At 43.4% G+C, this 23,894-nt stretch overlaps 1 protein-coding gene across 3 annotated transcripts in view; it reads left to right on the forward strand.

Moving 5' to 3' along the window:
- The window catches only part of zfhx4 (zinc finger homeobox 4), a 93,415-nt gene that overhangs the window by 20,193 nt on the left and 49,328 nt on the right, over positions 1–23,894 (forward strand). For all 3 annotated transcript variants that reach the window (XM_026179370.1, XM_026179369.1, XM_026179368.1), the window contains exons 2-5: positions 13,934–16,469; positions 16,843–17,055; positions 17,398–17,692; positions 19,345–19,886. In XM_026179370.1, the coding sequence (XP_026035155.1) occupies positions 13,980–16,469; positions 16,843–17,055; positions 17,398–17,692; positions 19,345–19,886 (3,540 nt within the window). In that variant the 5' untranslated portion in view covers positions 13,934–13,979. The remainder of the gene's footprint in view (positions 1–13,933; positions 16,470–16,842; positions 17,056–17,397; positions 17,693–19,344; positions 19,887–23,894) is intronic.

A 23,894-nucleotide genomic window follows, 5' to 3' on the forward strand; every position in this document is an offset into this window, starting at 1 on the left:
CATCTGGGCAGAGGAAACTGTGAAATCTCGAGGCAGGTGTGTTTCATGTGAACTCCTGTCTGTGGGAGTTCTGGTGGTAGGAAGGAGCGTAAGGGTGGGGACGCGGCTCAAAAGTGCCACAGTGGCCCCCGTATGAGCAAATTCAACTTCTTTAAAAGTCATTTATGATCAACCGTCATCATTGCTATTGCATCTGGCGTATGGAAATGATCCAGGAGCTGAGGGAGGGGCTTGAGGTTGGGTGGTGGAAAACATGAACGGCACAAAAGCCGGTGTGGCCTGTTTTTGTTGTCTCTCATTGGACAGGATCCTCTTTCTTTGACCTTTTGCACGCCTACCCTCGCCTTTCATATGGTAATTCTGGCCAGACCCAAGGAGGAAACGTTGCCGGAGCTGAGTGGAGGAGGACAAAGACTCCCTCTCTTTTTCTCTGCCTCCTTTCCACGCTATATCTCCTCTTTTCTTGCCTCTTCCCCTCTCAAGCAACTTGACAGACTTTGGCATGAAAGGAAGTGAGTGGATAGTGGTTGAGAAAGGTGGGGATGGCATTCTCGCTGTGACCCGCGCCACCTGTGAGGATCAAGTGTGCTGCAGTGATCCTTGGTTATGTGTGTGTGGAGTTTTATTTTTGAGTGGTCCTTGTAATGTGTCTTGCGGATCTGTAATCGTTTGAGCCACGCCGCTGGTGTAGTGTCACAGCACAGGCCGAGTCAGGCGAAGAGTGATTTGTTGTGTTTCTAGTGTAGCTAGCCGAGTTATCACGGTGTCTGTATTTCTACCTTTCTTTCTCAGCTCTGCCGACTTTATCGTCTAACAACCAGTAAAAGTGCTGTCTCTGGCGGGGTAAAAGGATACTAATATAGTTACTACAACCCTCCCCTAACATAATACTCCACTGCACCACTGTTGAGCATGACGTGGTTTCAAGGCTCCTTTGGCTCTGTTATGGGAAGGGGGCATGTTATCTGTAGGAAATGTAATTTTTGTCCTCATTGAAATCGTTCATTATTGAGCGCGGTTATCTAAATGTTTTTGTTGCTGTTGGTCCAGCGCCAGTGAGGATTGCGTTACCCTCTCTCTCACTCTCTCTCTCCCTCTCTCCCTCTCACGTCCCTATGTCTGTCTCTCCCCCCTCTCATCTCGCCAAGCCTTCATCAGTCTCTTAAGGGAAAATAGAAAGAGGGGGATTTTTCTCTTCCCTCTGTGCTCCGTCCCGTTCTCAGGCTCTCCTGCCTATTTTGCATCAGCCATCTCATACAGGATATTAACCATGGAAAAACATGGGTCTGGGTATTTCATTTAGAATAATATGTTTACTCTTTTCATTTCAAAGTGGAAGCAGGGAGAGCTCATAGGGTGTGGAAAGAACAATCGGGGCCATATGTTTAAGAACTCTCTGTGTTTGATCTGAGGTCCTGCGGGCCCTGGGGGTGGCTGAGATTCTCAGGTCTCGGTCAAATGAAATGCACTGATGAAAAAGACAAGGCTTCTCTTGTGCTCCTCCTGTGTCCTATATTGTATCTCGCCGATTGCTTTCTCTGTGTATCTCCGTTGGCATCTCGGCCTCACGTTTCCGGTTGTTTTCCGTCTCATCTGTCATTCGCACCTCTTGACGTCCTGTTGCTTATTGCGGCACATCTCTGATAGTACTTACGTTATTTCTGCACATTGGTGGAGATTTGAAGCTGCAGTTACCTTTCAGGGCTGTGACATTGTTTGTCCTCTGCACTCCTTGATGCAGTCACTGTGAAGGACACTTGCTCAGCCCTTCAGGTCCACGCGAGTACCTTACAGTCCTCATCTTACATATTCAACGGAGCATTCAGCAGCCTTTTATTTTAGAAAGGTCTGTCCCTCTTCCACTCTGCAAAAGAAAATAATGTAGAGCACAAAAGGTTATATGCCACATTTTATCGATTGCTCTCAAAAGTATTTTCAGAGCTTTAAAAGCTGGCAAGATAAAAGAAAAAATGTAAAAAAGAAACCGCAAATACTGCTTCCAAATAGAAGTAAAATAAGAAGCTCCGGGTTAAGAGGGGGGGAAAAAGTTGACGAATGACTAAGTTTCTCCAGGTTTGAGAAAAGACACACCACAATAGCACGAGACGTCTCATGACAAATGATACATTCTCTTCCTTGTCGGCAAAAGACAAAGGCAAGGATTGAAAAGGCAGGCAGCGCAGTCACAAGATATGTGCACATTAATAGAGCTTACGGAGAGATAGATAAATAAGAACACACACACGTACTGTATTCAGTGAAATGATCAAATACACTTACATGAGTAAATATATATATATGTAAATATAAATGCATTGCAACACCTTTACTTTCTTCACAGCATTACATACACAGCTGGTATGTGTGTCAACAGCCGCCTGTGCCTGTGGATTCATGTGCATCGCAGGTGTGTCGTTTGGTGTTCCTGAAGGCAACATGATGCGGATATCAAGGGCATTGGCAAGGCTCGTCGGGGAATAAGTGGCTGATTAATTATGCATGACTTGTGCTCTTAAACAAACAGTGTAATAAGAGATTAAAACGACTTCACCAAAAGAGTTTGACTCGAATTGCACAGAGACGGTAACTATTACTATTAAAATCTTGTGCGCACAACTTAAAAACGCACTAAAATGCAGTTAAAAGTTAGTGTGACCACATAGAAGTAAAAAACATAATTTACTCGTAAACCAGTGGTGTTTTATCAAATCAAGAGAAATATAAATAATATTTTTTTCTTCTCTCTGTGCTGAAATATTTAATGCACCTGCATTAAATATGAATAGCTGTGTCTGGTTATCTGCAGGATTATATTAAAAGTCGCTTTAAAAAATCAGAATGGAGATCTTTCCTTTTTCTAGTGTAGGTCTCAGTCTGATCTAATACAAGCAAGCAAGCGTGTGTCTGTAACTCCCTGATGAGACTTCAGCCAACACTATCCCTCTCAAACCTTGCTGCTCCTTCTTCTTCTTCTTCTACCCTTTTTTCTGGCCTGGCACCAGCTGTGGAATAATCCTTAATTATTTGCTTTTAGAAAGAAAAAAAAAGGTAAACCCCCCCTTTCCTGTGACAGAAAAGAAGAAGAGCAGAGCAGGCACTGGAATGTTCTTGTATATGAAATTGTAGGTAACAGGGCTAGTTTTGTCAGCGGTTTCACTGATGTATCAGCTCCCTGCACCTAGACTAAATAGAGGGGGGAGCTTTGCCTCGTTTCATCCCAGCTTAGATGAGCAGATATAGCTAGGCTTTTGGAGGAACCCTTAAAAAAGCAAAGTATGCTGAAGAATGGACCTCTTCCTTAACACAATACCTAAACATGCGTCATGATGTGGTGATGGATGGTTCGGCGGTCTGTTGAGGTTCTTGGAGACGCTCGCCCCTTTTTTTTTTTTCCTCTTTTTTTTGTGAATTGAAGGGCAGAAATGTTCTTGAAGGCTTTAGTTCCGGGTGATTTTTTTGCACTTAGTAGGATGTGTTACAAATGATTTTTAAAAAAAGTTACATGTGTTTAGATGTGGTTTTGCTCCGCAGTAAGCACAATCTCTGTGTGTTTAAGAGACTGAAAAAGGAGAGGATGCTGACTGTGGTCTTCAGCTGTCTTGTCACTCCATGGTCTCCCCGGTTGTGACATAAAGGGCGATTTACAAGCACACACACACAGACACACACACATATATAAGCATGAATAGACACATGCTATCACATGTGAGGCTTAAATAGGATTTTGTGTAAGTTATATCTAACAGCAGTTATTTCCTAGAGCGAACAGTAAGGTAATGGGTCCATTTTATCTCGGTTCCCTCTCAGCGGGCTGGCCCTAGATTTGTGTGACATGGTGTTTATTTGATAAAGGAATATTGCTGCGTTAATCTAAAACCATGCTAATTACATCTGACAGTTGTTTGTTTGTAGTAAAATCCAATTAAAATGTACACTTTTCAACTCCATTGCTCATTTTTTTTCTTCCTCTCCTCCCCCATTCTCTTTCTTCCCTCCTACAGTAACCAGAAAAAAGAGCCTATGATGGCATAAATAACAACTGTGCTTTCCTTGTGGTTTTTGTGAGAAGAGGGCAAACTCACAACAGCTGTCAGAAAAAGGGGGTTTGTTTAAAAAGCAAATGGCTTTGGTCTAAAGTTCATTTGAAGACCTCTCTAATTAAATAGAGAGCCGAACGCTTAAGTTAATTAGTAATTCACTGGGTCCAGAAATTAGACCTGTCATGAGCATTCAAGTTCTTGGAAAGCCAAAAGGTATGTGTGTATTGTGTTTTTATGTTTTGTTGCCCCCCTCCAAATCCCCTCTGCCTGCTCCCGTATCTGTACACGAGCGTGCCTAAATGTGCGTTCATTTGGGCTTTTTCGAATGCAAAGCATTTCTCCTGTTGGAACACTCAACACATTAATGGGCTTTTTGTGGCGTGTCAGAGAAGTGCTCAAGAGATGTTTAAGTGAGGGGCACATAGCTTGTGGCGTCAGTCGGGATACCTGCCCTATGATTATGTTTATGAAGATAATAACAGGGCTAGGGTCCCGCCGAGTACTGTCTTTAGAAAACAGTAGGGGGTTGAACTTTAAACTTTACTGTTACCCCTGGAAAAAGAACAGGAGAAGATGTGGTCTCCGCGCCTGGGAAACCTCCGTACAGTTCAGAAGGTGTCTTTACTCTTAACAGCAAAAACAGATCTCTTCTCTTCTCTTCTCTTCTCTTCTCTTCTCTTCTCTTCTCTTCTCTTCTCTTCTCTTCTCTTCTCTTCTCTTCTCTTCTCTTCTCTTCTCTTCTCTTCTCTTCTCTTCTCTTCTCTTGTAATTGGACAGATAACCACAGGACGAGCAAACATAAATCAGCTGACTTTGACACACTGGAGAAACAAGCTGCCCCTACCTGTTGTGTCGTAATAGAGTGATAACTAAAGACAGCAGCTAACATATATTTATGTACTATCCTGTAACTAACTGTGCTGCCTGCATGCTTTTGGTCACTTGATCCTGATAGACATCTTTTACCAAATAGGGCCACATTTGTGACATTTTTGCTCTCCTAACAAGGAATACATTTTTGGCAACAAGTAGCCAGAGTTGGTGCATTAGCTTGTAAAGTTTAATAATAGCTTTCAGCAGGATCTAGTGCGTTTCACGACAAAATTCAGTGTAAGAAAAGTGCCTTTTCCCCCTCATTTTAAACTGCTGTGCCAAAGATTCACATAATTTAAATAACAAGTCGTAAAGTTATGTTATTTTGAGACTTAAAAATATTACGCATACAAGTCGTTAAATGTGTTTTGCACTTATCATAGCATAAAATGAGCAGAGAATCAGAGGCTCATGGTAGTTAATACAGTATAACCAGTTGTTTATATTTGCCAGGTGGATATGAAATGCCTGCGTCAGAGACTGCTCTCTGTGTCTGTCTGTGAGTGTGTGCTATCCTTGACTGACGTGGACAGTGTTTGCTTAACCTCTTCTGCGCTGCGCTGCCACGGCCTTGTCAATTTAAGTGTATTTGTGTGTGTGTGTGTGTGTGTGTGTGTGTGTGTGCGTGCGTGCGTGCGTGCGTGCGTGCGTGCGTGCGTGCGTGTGTGTGTGTTTCTGGGAGTGAGAGGGAGTCCAGCAATGGCAGCTTTCATTTTCCATGTTCCCAGCAGTATTTTTTCTAAACAAACCTGCTGAGAAGCAGAGTGAGAGATAGAGGGGTTTGAATCAACACAAATGAGTGATATTTGCAATTTGTTTTTTTCCCTGGACTGGTATATAATTGTGTGTCCACACACACCCCGAGAGAAAACATGCATTTAAGAGATTTTTTTCAGGATTTGTATTTAGCGGGATTATTAATTTCACTTGGCAAATAATCCCACCCTGCCACCCCTTTCACTTTACAGTGTCACTGCAGAGAGGTGTGCGCATGGTCTCATGCTTTTGCCTCATCTGAAAGATAAGGCTGTGATTTATGTAACAGCTAAGCCCTTTCATATTGTGTATGTTGTACCTTACAAGAGCATGATGAGCAGGCTAGATTAATATTTATTTAGCACAGGCAAATCAAGGATTAAGCAGTCATCATTTTAGCTCTAATCCATGTCTCTGGTGAGATGCAGAGACAAAGAGAGGCAGATTACCAAACTCATAACGGTGCAAAACAACAATTAGTTGGCGACTTGCTTTCCTCGGTTGTGTAGGAAAAGCAGTTGACAATAGATTTGCAAACATGCGCAGAAGCAATAATGCACACACGCAAGCGTGCGCGCATACAAAAGTTGCGTTTTGCTCCGTCATCGCTTGGTTTCTTAATCTATTGTTGTATGCCTCTTCCTGGCTTTTAACTTCTCATTTTCACCCTCCCTCTCTCTTCAAAAGAATCCCTCATTGAAATTAGCAGTGGTTTGTCTGATTCACTCATCTGACGTAAATGTGTCTCATGATCTTTCCACTGTCCGAACACAGATGCACACACACTCACACAGCTCTCAGATACACACAGACTGACACACATGCATGAGCAATGAATACTTCTTTCTTAGCTCCAACCACGTGGGACAGTGACAGTTTGCGTAAACTGTGCAAGTGTGTGCGTGCTCGCGCGTGCGTGCGTGCGTGCGTGTTACAAATTACTTGGAAGTCTGTAAATAAAATTACATTCTTTGCTAATTGAGTTAAACTGCTTTTCTGGAGATGTGGCAAAAAGATGAAAGCTCCCTGTGTATTTTATGTGCTTCCATGCTACAAATCTGCTTGCGTGCCGGTGCGAGTGTGTTGGAAAGTTAACTAGTTTGTTCTGAGGGCTCTTAGGTGCTTAGCGATGGGGATACTGCACAAGGTTTGGCTACTTCTGTCCTCAAGCCTAAATATGCAAAAGTTAGCCCCACAAAACAGCTAATCAAGAGCAGGAGCTGGACTTTAAGAAAGCAAAAGGAAAAACACTGTCTGTCTGTCTGTCTGTCTGTGTGTGTGTATATGTTTGTGTGTGCGTGTTATCTGTAGGGGGCACCCCTAACATAAGGAGCAACAACAAGTAACAGCGAAGGGGCCAAAAAAGAGCATTGGAGAGCTGCTGCAGTGGGGTTTGGTAGGGTGGGGGTGTGGGGGTGGAGTGGTGTGGAAGGGGTGGGGGGTCCAAACCAGATGTGAGGGTGATTGAGAGAACATAAAAAAAGAGAGATAAATAAAAAGAATGAACAGACAAGTCGTGCTGTGATAGAGAAAGACCGGGTGAAGCACACAGAGAAGGAGAATGCCATCCTCAGTTCCCCTTTGCCCTCCTTCCTCTCTCTCACCCAGCCTCTGAATGTTAATGGCTTTCATGCCCCCCCCTCGCCTCCTCCCATACGCACACACATATATCCCTCCCCATGGACACTAGCGCATTGTTTGCGGCAGTGCTTCTATTCTTTCAAACTTAATTACCTTCTTGCCTTTTGTGGCGTCAGGGGCTGGAAGTTTTGCTCCTTGGCAGTGGAGGTCGTCACACATTCTTCGTCAGTGCATTCCCTTAATCTGGCAAGTGAAGGGGTGGGGGGGGGGGGATTTTTTGGGGTGGTGTATATAGTTTGGAGTGTGTGTGTGTGTGTGTGTGTGTGTGTGTGTGTGTGTGGGGTGGGGGGGGTCAGACAGAAAAAAAATCAGAGGAAGTCCTGAGAATGAAGCTTCTACCAGCGTGTGCACTTCTGAAGTGATTTTAGTACCTCAGTGTGCACGTGCACGCATGTGTACACGGTGATAATAGTCAGGACATAGGCTGCCCTTTGTTTGTGCGGTTCATTTCCAATCAACCCTAATTAACTAGAGAGTGTTTCCAGATTGCCAGAAAAAGAAAAATCCCCACTTTTTTTTCACTCCCCTCGGTCTTTGCTGTTTGGAGTTTGAGCAAAAAGGGAGAGAAAAAAGAAGAAGTGGAGGCATTAGCTATGTAGATTGCCTCGCCTTTGATGCTGGAAAAAAATCTTTAGCAAGGGCAGTAAGTGGTGACTGCGACCCAGCAGTGTCTGACTGTTTATTTTCATGTTTCAGTTTGAGTTAAGTTTGAAATATTGCCTCTTCAAAGGTGTTAGACTTGTGCATATATTTAGACTGGACCGTGTAAGCCCAAAGTCTGTTTGTAAGAATGCAAAATCCTGTCAAAGTTGTCTTATATCCGTTAAACCTTGTCTCCAACAGGCTGCAGATAAACACGCTGACCCAGGATGCACATGCAGCACAAACTTCTAAAGTGAAATGTATTTAACTGTGCTCGAAAATCAATGAGAAATCCAAGTCTTTGGAGGTTGCCTCTAAGCAGCGACTAGAGGAACAGACGTTAGAATAGAGGCTGGTGTAATCTGACCCTAAATCAGATTTTAGAAGCCATCCGTGACTTGCTGGAAGAGAGGAAAAAGACAAACACGGCCCCTGGGTTTGCTATTTTTCCCACCTGGTCAACATTTTGTTTTTGCATAGCACTCTGTATGCTGTTTGCTTCCTGTTAAATTCTCATTTTGAGTTTTTCTTTTTTCTTTTTTTTTTTTCACAGTGTTAGCCAGATATGTTTTCTCTAACAATGAAATTTCAGGTAAGGGCCTGAGGGGGAGTTGGGTGTATTGTTACCTGAGCAACCAATGAGACCAATTTACTTGTCATCAACCTGAGGGATAGATCCTGCATACCTGCTCTGCAAAAAGAACGAAAGAACAAAAAAAAAGACCACTTCTGTCCTCTACGTTTCACCTTGTTATACTCCTTCTTTCCCCTCCTCTAAACCTTCTTGTCTGTTCTTTTTCCCTCCACCTACAAATCCAAGATCATTGATCAAGTGAGACGTAATTTTGATTTTGATTTGCCAAAAGGCATTTTTTTGCAGACTAGGTAATTTGTCGAACAAGATTCCTGTGCTAAATGGAGTGGCGCTTTAGGTGTCTGGGCCTTGCCTTGCAATAATGATAAGGTGTCTTTTGGTAATGAAGGCCTTTGCTCACGAGGGAGACACAGGCAAGAGGACAAGCAGACAGGAATGGGTGTGGAGGAGTGGAGGGGGGGGGGCATCATCAGGGAGATCTACTGCATCCAGTGTCTAATATTACACCCCCAGGCAACAAACAGTGGCTGCATGAAAACCCTTTGTGAGGTTAAGAAGTAAAGGAGACCAAAAAAAAAAGAAGCCATCGCCTGCTTATCCCTTTACAATTTTCTCACTGTGTCCTTTAAGACTTTAAACAGAGAGCATTAGTCCCTATTCTGTGATTGTGTGCATATGTGCGTAGTGTGTTTGTGCATACGTGCATCAGTGCTCTTTGATGGCTGCCGAGGCCACTCTTCTATTGTGAGGAAGGAGATAATTCCCCTCCTCCTTCATCCACTTCGTTTTCCATCCCTCCGTTTCTGCATGGCAACAAATAAACAGGTCTAATTAGACCAGAGTAGGCCTATTCATGGCACTGACAGTGGGAGATGGATGCAGGGGCTTTCACAGCGTCTTTCCCCTTTGTCTTTGGCTAACGCTTGGTGACATTTGATTGAAGATTTGGTGTTGGACCGAGGGGCCACATGCCGGGGGAGAGCGACGACCTTCTAGAAGACCTCAAGGAATGGATACCTAGCAATAGTCTCATGCTGTCTCCTGACTTTGTCGGTGGGATTGTCTTAAAGAATAAGCGTGAATTTCAATTCGACAGTCATCAGGCCCCGCTCAGATGTGCCCCCAAACAGCCTGACAAAAAGAGAGAAAAAGCTCCATTTTAGAACTTGGATGGCCACATCACAAAGCACAGGTCTGTCTAATTTCAGTGTTTACAAATGCTGTAAATAGCCACCACAGTATTAACAGCACTGTCTGCCACTGCATTAAAATGTCAGACACTTAGTGATGAAGAATTTGAACCTAGCAGATCCCTGTGTAAACAAAGACGGCAGTGTGGCGACATTACAATTACAGGTTTGTCATTGAACAGGCAGCAGCTCCGGTTAATGCCTGATACTCTGACAGGAGGACAAAAACAGGAGGAGACTGTGACATCACCAGCACCCGAGGGCCTCCGGTCTGAACTGTGGACATGTTGTAACACTTCTACTAATATCAGCTGATTTATTGCAACTTTTCGTATATGTACACTACATTGATACTCATAATCTCCCCATTGAAACTTCTTTAACTAGAAGCACTAAACTTGAGTTTATTATCACTCAAGTGTGATAGAAATTGTTTGTTTTTCCAGAAGTCCTTTGGTTCATAGTGCCTCTCTGCCTCTCAGGGAGCTACTGAAAGCAGCTGGAAGGGGTAGGGGAGAGAGAGCCAAGGGGAGGGGGAGAAAAACAATAGGCCGAGGAGTCTCTTAGCCCCTTTCACCCATCAGACCTAGCGGTGTCCAAAGCAGGCATTCCTGGGCTATTATTTGCCTCTCACTGGATCTGATCTGCCACTTTAATTACCTTAGCGTACGTGGGTGTATTTGTGTGTGGGTGTGCGTCTGTGTCCGTGTGCATACGTGTGAAAGCAAGGGGACATGCTTAATTAAAAAAACAGAGGAAGGAGCAGCTCAGGCCATCTCTTTTGTTCTTCCGTTAAAAGAAGGGAACTGTTTCTGCACTCTGGAAAAACCTGGGCTTTAACACTGTTTTCTCTCTTTCCCGTGTATCTGCGTATCGCTCTGTCACAGATGCACAAATGAAAGTAGTCTGGTTGGTTAGCAGTGCAGAGGAAGCCAGTGGGGGACAGAAAGAGGAATGTTTCTTAGCTAGTAGTAATATGATATGCCTTTAAAAAAAGAAAAAGAAAGAAAGAATGAAAAAGCAGAAGCGGGCACTGCTGCCGTGAAAGGTGTGAAACCTTGGGAGTGGAGCAAAACAAAAAAGGAGCGAGGACAGAGAGTGATCACGAGTTATTATATAGATCCTCGGGCTGTGAAGGTTTTGGCATTCAAAATGTTACTTTAAGCTTAGAGAGGTACAAGAGGAAAATATTGGATTCCCTTGACAGTTAGACCAGACATCTCATTACTTCTCTGTCCAGCTATGCTAAATTAACACATGCTGAAGGGATCAGGAAGACTTCAAATGCTTACACCAGACTGTCTTGCATCATATTGCCTTTTCACAAGCGCTTGCAGGATAAATTAAAAGCCAAGACGTTAGCATTTCACTAAAGATCAGGCATCCACTGTTTTGAAAGCAGCTCCTCTTTTGAGTCCCCACACGAGGCCAAATTATTGAGAGACACCAATACTCAGGGGTTAGTGCAGTCGCAAACACTACGTTCACTTTCTTTCCCACCACACTACTGCCAAGCAAACAACTTGCGCTTATTTCGCTCTAAGTGCATTAAGCAGCAGTCTTCTTTGTCAGTTTTCTGTAGGTGGCAAAATTAATGGGATCAATTAGAATCACTACCATTAAAAAATGGACAGTTATGTTATTGTTGGCAGGCAGTACACATGTAAACAGCTGCTAACCTTTTCACCTATGCCAGTGCCAAGTGCTTATCCATAAGACATAATTCCATACTTAAGGAGATGCATAATTCATAAACTGCAGTGTTTTATGTCCGAGCTACAATTCAAAGGGGGTAAGTCACCAACGAAATGACACCACTGACAAGTAGTAAATCCTGCCGTATGTGTCACATTTACTCTCAAACCCGCTACTTCTGAACAGCTTTGCCCTCAATTACGGTTAACACAAGAGTGTATGTGTTTAACTGCAGGAACATGCACAGTGTGCTGTTTTGGCAATATGTGATAATAATGGATGGTAGAAAGCGGGATAAGCTGTCATTTAAGTGGATGTATTAAAGCCATTATTTGTATATAATTGTTTCCGTCCTGCCAGCTCAATTTTGTTTTATTATTCCGTCACATAAGTAGCTCGGCTATGTCTAAAATTAACACAAAAGTTGGGGGAGAAAATGACTCAATGTGAGTGTAAATAGCTTGAGTCCTTGTGGCATGACAGACATTTGGTCAGTTTTATCTCCTTGCTTGGTTGTAGCTAATTTAGCTGATGATCATCTCCAAGATTGGTGTCTTCAGCGAAACATCCCAAACAAAAAACACACATTATGTTTTTTGCAGGGTTTTTGTAATTAAACATTCATAAGTATCTCATGTAGGTTTTTCAAGAGAGATAAATTGTTAGCATCTTGCAAGAAACCTTGAAAATATATATATTTTTAAGTTTGCTCTGAAACTTTTAGTGCAAACTCTTGTGCTGGGAGATGATTTTGTCATGCACATGCCACACATCTACCTCCATCCTCTTGCCACATTCACGCTGAACTGATAAGCACTGAAAATTCATTTTCTGCTCCTTGTGAATTTTTTTTCTTCTTAAATCTCACAAATAGAGAGATACAAAGTGAGAGGCAGAGAGAGAAAACATCATTTCTCTCTTTTAATCTATCACTAGTCCCCATGGAATCATCTCTGGGATATGTCAGATTAGACCTGATTATAGCGCGTGCACACACATGCAACCACAACCGCACTCACACACATGTTTGATTTCATTCCTCACGCTTTTACTGTCCCTCCCACTGGCTTTGTTTAGCCCTGGATTGTTGCGGATTAATCCTCTAATTGCTTTGTAGCTTTATTGTTAGGGAGAGGCAGTGTAGGAAAATAGAGGGAGAATTAAACAGCAGGTGGATTGGGTTAAAGGTTAACATGGCTCTTCAAAGCTTTCTTTTAATGCTAGCTCATTTACACGCAAGCATCTGAAAAGACCTGGTACTGTATCAAGTGAAAAGACACTGGCATCCACAACTAGTTCCCATTTGTTGCATTTAGCTGAGCAACAAAGTAGGTTCCTTTAAGCTGCAGTGGTTTTCCTTTTCTCCCCTTTATGTTTTTTCTCTCAGTTTGTTCTTCTATTTCTCCTCAGGTGATAACAAATTATGCCTGTGATTACAAAATGAAGCGACTGTGGCATGTTATGGGTGTTTGTGGGATTAAGAGGCTTTCTCGGCATTGTGTGGGGGTTTGTTGGAGCCCTCGAATTTGTGCCTTGTTGTGAAACACCAAAGGTTTTAGGTAGTGAGGGGTTGAGAGATGGGCAGCCACCCAGGATTGATAACATCTCACTGGAATTCTAAACACCATTCCTCTTGGAAGCTTGTTCTGCTTTTTTTTCTCTTACTATCGCTGTTTTTTTCTCCGTGTTGCATTAAATGACAAGTGAAGATTATATTTTTTAAATTCTTGATTTTTCTTACAGTGCTATACAGTGCTCCACCATTCCTCATGGCACAGACACACTCTTGGTTCTACTGTCCAAACAAAGCCTACCACATAATTTCAGGGCATTACTAGCTTAATAGTTGCTGCCCAATTAGAAACTCCGGATTTGTAAGAGTATGCCAAGACTTATTTTCCAATGACTAAGAACCTCTATAATTCACATTATTTCTCATAATGCAACACGCTAACTTGATGGGTCATTACCTCTGTTTGTTAGTTGTTGTGCTCACATATGTGGTTTTAAGAAAGTAAAAGAGAAAGAACGAATCCAAGGCCAGTTCATGGCCATATGAAGAAATAATCTTTAAACACAGAAGAGTCCACTAATCAGATGATCAGGTTATTTCTTTAAACTTTCCAGCTGCCAACTGCTGTGCAGCTGCTTTGTTCATAAATCCACTTAATATTGGATTTTTGGAGTGCCATTTGAACAGTATAGTATATATGGTTTGTACTAGACTGCCATATAGGAGGTGTTTTCATCAGTGGGACTTAAAGTTGTTCTTGGTTATTTTGTTGTAGAAAACTCAAAAGCTCTGAATTTTGTTAAAATGGGTTAATTTAAAAACCTTTAGAGAAATCCATCACATATTTAGCACTTGGTTTAAGTCATGTCTTAAATTGACTTTTAAAGGAGTTACCAGTGATTTGGAAATTGCCTATTAAGTCTACTGTTGAATAGTATTTGGTAAATCTCTGATGTTCTTTCTTGATTTCTGTCGTTCTCCAACTCAGGTCCCTGTTGGGCTGGATGAGATGAGATCCCTATGTAGTGGTCGTCATGGCAACTTGTGACTCTCCCCCTATGGTGTCATCACGGCAGCAGGAACATGGTGGCCAGAGGCTGGATGCGGCTGCTGAGGACAACTCCGTCATCGCCATGGAGACCAGTGTCGCCAACAGCACCAATGCCAACAACAACCAATCGTCACCTGCTGCCATTGGAGAGCCAGAGAATGGCCTTGGAGAATCCGTTGTGAGTCCGCTGAGGTCCACTACTACCCCCACCACTGTCAGTGCAACCACCGACCCTGTAACTGAGCAGAGTCGAAGAGAAAGCTTTACTACCGGTAACAAAGGGAGTGTTACCGGAACTTTACCAGGAGGAGGAGGAGGAGCAGCTTTGGGTTCGGACTGTTCTGCCCCTGCCACATCCCCCGTGGCACCGGCAAAGGAGATCCCCTGCAACGAATGTTCTAATTCCTTCTCCAGTTTACAAAAATACATGGAGCACCACTGCCCCAATGCCCGCCTGCCTACCACTGGAGGTCACGAGGAGGGTGAGGAGGTTGAAGGGATGATAGGGGACGAGAGCGAGGATGAAGGAGACCGTGAGGTGGGTGCTGCAGAAGTGGGGGAAATGAACAGCGAGATGGAGATGGAAGAGGATAGTGATGTGGAGAACCTGTGCGGCGAGATCATCTACCAGCCCGATGGCTCTGCCTTCATCCTGGAGGACTCCAAAGAGCAGCGTGGCAACCAGGGGGAGCTCTCTGGGGCTCTCCAATTCAGGGGCCTGCTGTCCCCCCAGACCTTCCCGAATACCCAGGTCAGCAGTGGTCAAAGTGGCCTGAGCCCAGGGGGGGAACGGTTGGAGCAGCCCGCTGCACCCATGTCCTTCTACCCCCAGATCATAAACACCTTCCACATTGCCTCACCCTTTGGGAGTAAATCCCTAGCGGCTGACCACCCCTCCTTCCCAAATACCTCAGCTGGAGGGCTGGCAGGCGCTGGTCCTGTGTTGCACAGTTTCCGTGTGTATGACCTCCGCCATAAGACCGACAAAGACTATCTAAAGGCGGATGGTGCAGCCAAAAACTCCTGTGTGTCCAAAGATGTCCCCAACAATGTGGACTTGTCCAAGTTTGAGGGCTGTGTGGCGGATGGGCGGCGGAAGCCTGTACTGATGTGTTTCCTGTGCAAGTTGTCTTTTGGCTACAGCCGTTCCTTCGTGACACATGCTGTCCATGACCACCGCATGACCCTGAATGAGCAGGAGCAGAAGCTGCTGAGCAACAAGCACATCTCTGCCATCATTCAGGGCATCGGCAAGGACAAAGAACCTCTTATAAGCTTTCTGGAACCAAAAAAAACCCCAAACTCTGTGCTACCCCACTTTCCCTCACCTGCCAACTTCCTAGGGCCAGACACGGGGCTCCGCGGCTTGTGGAATGCTTTCCACAGTAGTGGGGAGAATGCAGATTCCCTTCAGGCAGGTTTTGCCTTCCTAAAGGGCAGTGCCAGCAGCTCCTCTACTGACCAAACCCCCAGATCCCAAAGCATGCCAAAGGCTGAGACCAACCCAAACCTCGGGGGAGGGGCTGGTGCCCACAGAACCCCCAGCGGGAGTTCTGCTGCTGCTACCACTGGTGGCAGCCTGGAAGGGCGGAACTCTGATCGTGACCGCAAAGGCCACATTAGGGACACTTGCACTTTGCAACCCAATGGGCCAGATCTGAGCCAGTACCCGCCCATTAAGCGGGAGCCCGGTACGGTGGGAGGAGAAAGTCCAGAGCAGGATGAGGATGCTTATTCCAGTGGTGGTGGAGCGGATATGGAGGCAGAAGAGGAGGAGGAACAGGTCATGACGATGACAGGCCAGCGGGCCGACAGCACCAGTAGCAAAGATTTCCCTCTCTTAAACCAAAGTATTTCCCCCCTTTCCAACAGTGTGCTAAAGTTGAATAATGACAGTAAAGGCCCTGCATCCACTTCCCTTTCCTCCTTACCTGTTAGTGAGAAGCTGGAGATGGAGAAGAGCCGTTTGTCCACTGCCCTGGCAGCTGCCAGAGAGCGGGAGAGCAGCAGTGACTCAACCAATGAAGGCCTGGCAGGACGGGATGGCTTATCACCATCCTCAAACCCCCTTGACATGATGACGTTGCGCAGAGATGATGAGAGTCCTGGACCTCTGCATCAACACACAGGAAACCCAAGTACACCTGGAACTCCAGGGACTCCTGGAACCCCAGGCCCTGGTGAAGGGTCACCAGGTAGCGGAGTAGAGTGCCCCAAGTGTGACACGGTCTTGGGATCCTCACGATCTCTGGGAGGGCATATGACAATGATGCATTCAAGGAACTCCTGCAAGACGCTGAAGTGTCCCAAGTGTAACTGGCACTACAAGTACCAGCAGACACTGGACGCTCACATGAAGGAGAAACATCCAGAGTCAGGTGGATCGTGTGTGTACTGCCGCACAGGACAGGCTCACCCTCGTTTAGCCAGAGGAGAAAGCTATACCTGTGGATACAAGCCTTTCCGTTGTGAGGTCTGTCCATCTTATGTTTCATGTCTGTGGAGTTCCATTTCCCTCTTTTTTTTTAATTTTGTGAAATTGTCAAATAAGGAGCGTTTCGCTTATGGTTTGTTTTTGTTTTTTGCGTGGATTATAATATAATATTATATTTTATTTTTGATTTACCCAAAATTCCAAAAAGTTTGGAATTAAAAAGGGAAAAGAGGCAGTTGGATGTTATTTTCTCTTTTCTTCAACATACATTGTAGCTTTAAGGATACATTTTGAATTATAGTGCTGAACAACAAATCAAAAAACAACTATTATTTGTCATTGATGTATTTAATGTTTATCATACATCATTACTATTATTAATATTAATTCCCAATGTTTGTTTCTCTTATAGGTATGCAACTACTCAACCACCACCAAAGGCAACCTAAGCATCCACATGCAGTCAGACAAGCATCTAAACAACGTGCAAACACTCCAGAATGGTGGAAGTGAAGCACAGTACAACCACAACCATGCCAACCCTGTGCCCAGTGCAAGCCTTGGTGGAGGTTGTGGGGCACCCTCACCATCCAAGCCCAAACAGAAGCCCACTTGGCGCTGTGAGGTAATGAAACAAACAGAGCATCATTGTAGCGCCGTGGCAGCAACATACCAACTTCCTTGTTGCACTGCCCGCACAATGAGGCGGTTATTTCCCTATGCGTCACTGTGTCTATTATTTTTCTTGGCCACATCGTCTGACCTTCAAATTTAAAATGGAATTTCTTATACATTCTAGTCTTCATCACCATAACCATGGTAATAAAATGCTTTCATGTCCTGTTTTGTTGTTAGCTGTTGTTTTCATGAAATTCTAAGTGGGAAAAAAGTGCTTTGCTGATAACAATCACGCTGGCAGAGTTAGACTTCCTAATACACTTATATTGTTCCACTTTTCTTCTAACAGGTTTGCGACTACGAGACCAATGTGGCACGAAACTTGCGAATCCACATGACCAGCGAGAAGCACATGCACAACATGATGCTGCTGCAGCAGAACATGAAGCAGATTCAACACAGCCTCCATCTGGGCCTGGCTCCAGCTGAGGCAGAGCTTTACCAGTACTACCTGGCTCAAAACATGGGCCTTGCGGGTGTAAAACTGGAGAACCCAGCCAGCAGCAGTGGCCCAGACGCTCAGATGATGATCAACCCCTTTCAGCTAGATCCTGCAACCGCTGCCGCTCTCGGATCTGGTCTAGGTGAGTGGTACTAAATTTGAAACAAAGCAAAACAAAAAAAAGAGATGGGAAATGGCAGGGAAAAGGATATTTCTGCTTATGATGTGAGAAAGTTCCTGTTTTGAATTTTTGGCCTCAAGCTTATTCTTTCAGTTCACTTCTGCTCATTTATCACTGGGCCAGTTATTCTGTTTTATCTCATATATCTGATGCTATCTAGGTTTTTTTTTTTTTATCTCTCTGCATTTTCTTCTTTCTGTTGATTTTTTTTATTTATCTTTTTTACACCTTCTCACCTTCCTTTTTTCTGCTCCCATCTTTAGCCTTGGCCCCATTCCCTTGCCCCCCTTTTCTTTCTCTTTGGCTCTTATCTCTGCTCTCATATTGTCCCTCTGTCATTGTCTCCTTTCTTTGACCGCTCTCACTGATTAAAAAATGATTATGAGATGCCACATGAGAATTATTCTTAATCTTTCATTTGTAATTTTCTTAAGTCAGCTTAATCCCCCACCATACACACCCCACCCCACCTTTGCTCACCCTGGAGAGAACACACACATTAGCACACATGTACACAGACACACACTCGCACACAGTAGGAAGCGGATTCCCGTAGGAGTGAGAGAGATTTAACAATGACCCCGCAGTGTTGCACACCCACTCCCTCCTCTAGTGTGGAGGTCACAGCCCAGCTAGCAGATGTACTCTCAGTGAATTACAGTGATAACAGACAGCTCCCTATAGTGAGCACAGCTGTCCATTGCATACATAGATAGGTTTTTAATATATATATGTGTCTGTGTGTATAGATAGATACCCAGATAGACACTTATATGCACCTTCTAAATGACAAACAGTGTGATACTTTCACATTATCTTGCGTCCGTGTGCTTTTTTAATCCAGTGCACACCCACACATATCACACACATTTGGCCATCTGAATGAATTATGTAGAAAAGATTTAAATGATGTGTAATTGTTAATACCTCTATACACTTAAAAACACAGTATGAGCTTTGGTACCATACATAAAGGGACAATGAAGGGATCAAACGAAAGTGTTAATTACATTTGTATGAATGGCCTTTTTTAGGAAAAAAAAACTGTGTAAAGCATTGATCAGCTTTTCAAAAATCTGTGCGTATGTGAGAAAAGACTGGAGCCCTGCAGCCGTTGTCCCACCACAGCTGAGACCAGTAATTAAAGCTACCTGATGAGCGAGTTAGCAAGTTGAAAAGGATGATTGTAATTGATCCTGATTCAATCCTATTAAGGTTTTTTATAGACAAGACTTTGTAAGGAGCCCTAGTCCTCTGCAAGGCTTTATTTTATCAAATCCTTTTGTGTGAAAGAGGCCTGCAAAGACTCACTTCGCTTTCCACACTTAATTTCATTTAATACAAAAAAAAATCGTTTCCCCTTTTTTTGTACCTCTATCCTTTATCGCTCCATATGCATTCCAAGCTTTCATTTTTACTATAGCGTTGGCTTTTTGTCACATTACTTTGTTTTTAACATTCCTCTTGCTGTGCTTGCTGCCTGCCTCCTGTCTGACATGTTATCATTGTGTGCTTTCAAGTATTTAATCCTTTTTTGAGGTTTTACCTTTTACACTTCCATCTCAACTCCTTTCCAACAGTCTAACCTAGATTTTCTCTAATTTTATCCTTAGTGAATAATGACCTATCAGCAGAGTTGCGTCTTACAAGCGGTCAGCTGATGGCAGACGACCTGTCCCTGGTTTCCTCAGCTGGAATCGGGGGCATGTCCTCATCAGATCCCTCTCTGTCCTCCTTGTCGCCACCTATTAACGACCCCTCGCTGCGCCTCTACCAGTGCGCAGTATGCAACTGCTACTCCACAGACAGCCTGGAGGCTCTCAACGCCCACGTCAATGCCGAGCGCTCTTTGGCCGAAGAGGAGTGGCGCTGCGTGGTCGGCGATGTCTACCAGTGCAAGCTCTGCAGCTACAACACTCAGCTTAAGGCCAACTTTCAGCTGCACTGCAAGACAGACAAGCACATGCAGAAGCACCAGCTGGTGGCTCACATCAAAGAGGGTGGCAAGGCCAACCAGTGGAGATTAAAATGTGTGGCGATTGGCAACCCTGTGCACCTCAAGTGCAATGCCTGTGACTACTACAGCAATAGCGTGGATAAACTGAGGCTACATGCCACCAACCAGAGGCATGAATCTGCCATCCGCCTCTATAAGGTAAAAACACTATTTACCCACGCCGTGTCCTGCAAAAACCAGTTCGTTAATCTCAGCTCTTTGGCCCTGCTAAGATATAAGCAAACAAGCAGTAGAACAACACTGCCTATGAGTGAGGCTGAAAATGAATTTCTGAAGATAATTTATAAAGAAACAAAAAAACATATGGTTCTGTGTTTTTTGCAGGACACCGATGTTACATCTCATGACATGCAGCCTAATACAGACAATAGAATTCATGTTAATGCAGATCTAGCAAGGACACGCGATTCAGAGAGCACATACTTTATTTTTTGTTTATTTATTGTTTTTGGTTCAAAACAAATGACCCCACTCTCCTAAGCGTAGTGTGACACACATATAAAGTTCCCGTGAGAGTGGAATGACAAAGATGGAAAAGGTCAGTGCAAGAGTACCGAGGAAGATCCCATCTGATACGGGTATATTTCCTGTCTGTTATCAGCTGGCACTGTAGTTCCTTTTAATCCTTCACAAGTGAAGTACCAGCAGAGAAATATTTTTCCCCCTTCATTGTCAAGGGCCTAATGACAGTGCCAACAATAGCAGCACTATTCATGTTACTCTTGATATTTGACTTTATGTGAAGCTCAATCAGACGCAGGAGAAACCTGACATTTTATGCAGTAATTATTTCGAGCCTGTTTTATATTTTGAAATATTATAAAATGATAGATTAACTATGAAATGTTAAATCTGACTTTAATTTATATAACTACAATAATTTTTATGATTATTTATAAAAGAAACACACCCTGTTGGTTACATCATCTTGCACCAGAACTGTAGCTTGTTTTGTTTATTTTACCTTTAATTATTCAGTTTTAATTTACCACAGCATTACCACACTAGTTTCCTGTCAGAGCTGTATTAATTGAGCTACTTAACTAATTAAAGTCTTCGCACTCAGAGCAATAAATAATAAAAAGTTAATCTAAGGAAATTCCAATATGCCCAATATTTGGCATCTTTCTGCCACTTTATATATTTAAGTAGATTTAATTTGTTAGACTTCTCCTTCGTTTTAATAGGATGCTATTACATTTCCAAGGCCTTGACCTACAGGCCTGGATCAAGTGCATTACATTAATGAGGATTTCTTTATTACTGTATTCAACATTTGGCAGTGGGAGGTGTTTGAGCGTGTTGTTTCTTAAACGTGGAGGCAACAGGGGTTAGAACGTGTAGAAAATAAGATCCTATTGACAGAAATATATTTTTATTTTTACAGGGATAAACCCATATTTGTAGAATAATAATAAGTACAATAATAAAAGGACAGTTCTGTCCTCTCATTTTCAAACTAGAGCTGGTTTTTTTGTATTTTTAAGCAACAATAAAAATCCAACTGCATTTTGCCAACAATGAAAACACGAAACTCAGAAAAGACGTAATGTGCGATAAAGTTTTTATGATTTGAATCTGCAAAATTGTGTTTATGAAGCAGCCTCACTTTACAGACTTCAGTCATCATCATTTATTGTGCATGCGTTGTGTATGTGTGTGTGCACTGTGTCGCATAGTAATCTTAAAGGAATTACATTTATTTGAAAATCTGCAACTGATTCTTCCTTACACTTTCATGCCTAAACTGGATTAATCACATTGGCATTCTTGGGGTTATTTAAAACAGTCTTCACTTCAACAGGATGTACACATTGTCACAGGATTGTCCAGCAGCCTGGAAAAAAAGGGGGCTGGACTTGGCATGGGATGAGTTGGAGATGTCTCTACTCAAGGAACATTTTTAAATTATGAGCAAATGCTGCTTGCACATTGGCCCACATTAGCCAAGGTCCTAACCTATAAGATCAGCTTGATTAGATGACTCAAATCAAGTCTCTTTACTGTCATAGGAAAACTTTACCCTGTGTGTGTGTGTGTGTGGGTGTGTGTGTGCCTTTGCGAACATGTGCTTGAAAGTGCTGAGCAACTTTTGCCTGCTCTTTCAGTTGATTTAAAATGAGGCAACAGCCAGTTAGGTTACCAAGGCTACACTAAACACTGGCAGCCATTTAATCAAGCAAAAAGCTATTTATAACAGTTGTGATTAAATGTACAAAACCCAAGAAACAGAATAAGCTTCACAGAAACGGAACCAAGGGGTGCGCCTGAACATATTCCTGCTTTTGTTCATATTTTTGCTTTCCAAGAAACATTACGTTATGCAGCGGAGCATCTTTTTAGGCACGCAGAAGCACAAGATCAGCCAAGGCAAGAGAGGGTCATCCAGTGCCCCCTCAGTGCACCCATGTACCCCTGCATCCCATCTAACCACCCACCTACCCCCAAAGGGCCTCCACAAATCTGTTCCACAGATGACGCTTTTAATGCCTTTGGCAGAAATTCCTCTATTTTACCCTTGGACATGTGGTGGTAAAGCCAAGCGTGAGGGAGAGAGAAAGTACAGACAGAGCAGAGAGCGGTGCAGAGGGAAAAAAAAATCATTTCTTTATTTGACCAGAAAAACACCTCTCCTTTTATGTATTGGCAGAGGTGAAAAGCACATGGGGATAGAGGTAGCTTGGCCGGGCGCATAAAAGATCCGAGTGTTGACGACTTTACCATCTGGATTTTTTTGGAAACACAGAATATCTTTATGGCATGGGAAACCATTTGAAGATACAAACAAAAAGCATATTCAGGAGATTTTATGGCTGCTTTGTCGCAGCAATGGAGTACTTCTGAGGGGAACTGAGAGTTTGAAAGGGGTTTTTTTTTCCAGACTTTCAAACAGCAAGAGGGAAATTACATTAGCAGCACATGGACATCAAGTCATCTGGTGTCCAGGGCACAGCAGGTGGTGCAGGAAGTTACAGGCCTTACATGGAATAACTGAGGAGTACACCTCATCCCCTTTAGAGGGGAAATATAGGGAAAGTGATCAGGGCTGGTTGGTACCACTCAGGTTGTTTTTTTTCTACACAGTATCTCCTAATATAGAATTTAGCTGATGTGAGTATGGAACCTCGCTTCGCAGGTATTATCACAGCTGTCCAGTGCAAACCTTTATCCCCCTACAAATAATGTAAACAACAAAATAGAAGATGTTTTAAAATAGCATTTGTATGCTGGCAGCCTGTGAGGTAAGTTCTGCACTAAATGGTGTTGTAGCATAGCGTGTCCTTTGCTGGAAGCACTTGTGTTTGGCTTACCACTGAATATGATGATATATGGCTGATTTTTAATAACAAACACTGGGCTTAATAAACATGGAGACGGGGGTAAATCTGTCAGTGCCATTCACAAGTGCTGCCTGGCTAAGTAGGGGGTTTAGTTTGTAGTCCGTGTGTGTGTGTGTGTGTGTGTGTGTGTGTGTGTGTGTGTGTGTGTCGTCTTTGAGGTTGAGATCTGGGCTTGCCCCTGGGTCATTAGGAGTTGAGAATGTTCATGGTCAATGTGGCATGGTCAAGGACCACACACACACACACACACACACACACAGACACACACACACACACACACACACACACACACACACTTTGTGTGTCTTGCAAGCCATGGCACCTGTTTCTCAGATGGTTGTCTGAGTAAATCTTAACTGTCCTCAACCGCTGTCAGTCTATCCAACTTTCCGTCATAATTCAAGCGGAAATGGACCTCCGGGGTCCACTGCACTTTTCCATATCTCTGTTTTCCTTTTCATTATTTTCCCCCTTCCTTTACTTCCCTCGCCATCTCCTTTGAACTCAGAAATTCGAGGTCATAAAACGTTTTTTTTTGTTTTTTCTTTTACTTTTTATGATGGCGATCGGAAGAGAAAGGATATTCAGATTTAGTAGTCGGTTGTTAGTGTGACAAATAGAGGAAAAGAAAAATAATAGAAAGCATCTTTCTTTAAACATCTGTCTCTCCTTCTCGCTCAAACACTCGTTCACAAACTCGGTCTTACCAGCCCTTTTTTTGTTTTGTCTCTGACTCTTTTTTTTTTCTCTCTTTTTCTATCTCTCCCCTGGGGAGCAGCAGATAGGCCATCTCATTACCCATGAT

Source organism: Astatotilapia calliptera, chromosome 9, assembly GCF_900246225.1.
Source record: "Astatotilapia calliptera chromosome 9, fAstCal1.2, whole genome shotgun sequence".
Taxonomy (NCBI): Eukaryota; Metazoa; Chordata; class Actinopteri; order Cichliformes; family Cichlidae; genus Astatotilapia; species Astatotilapia calliptera.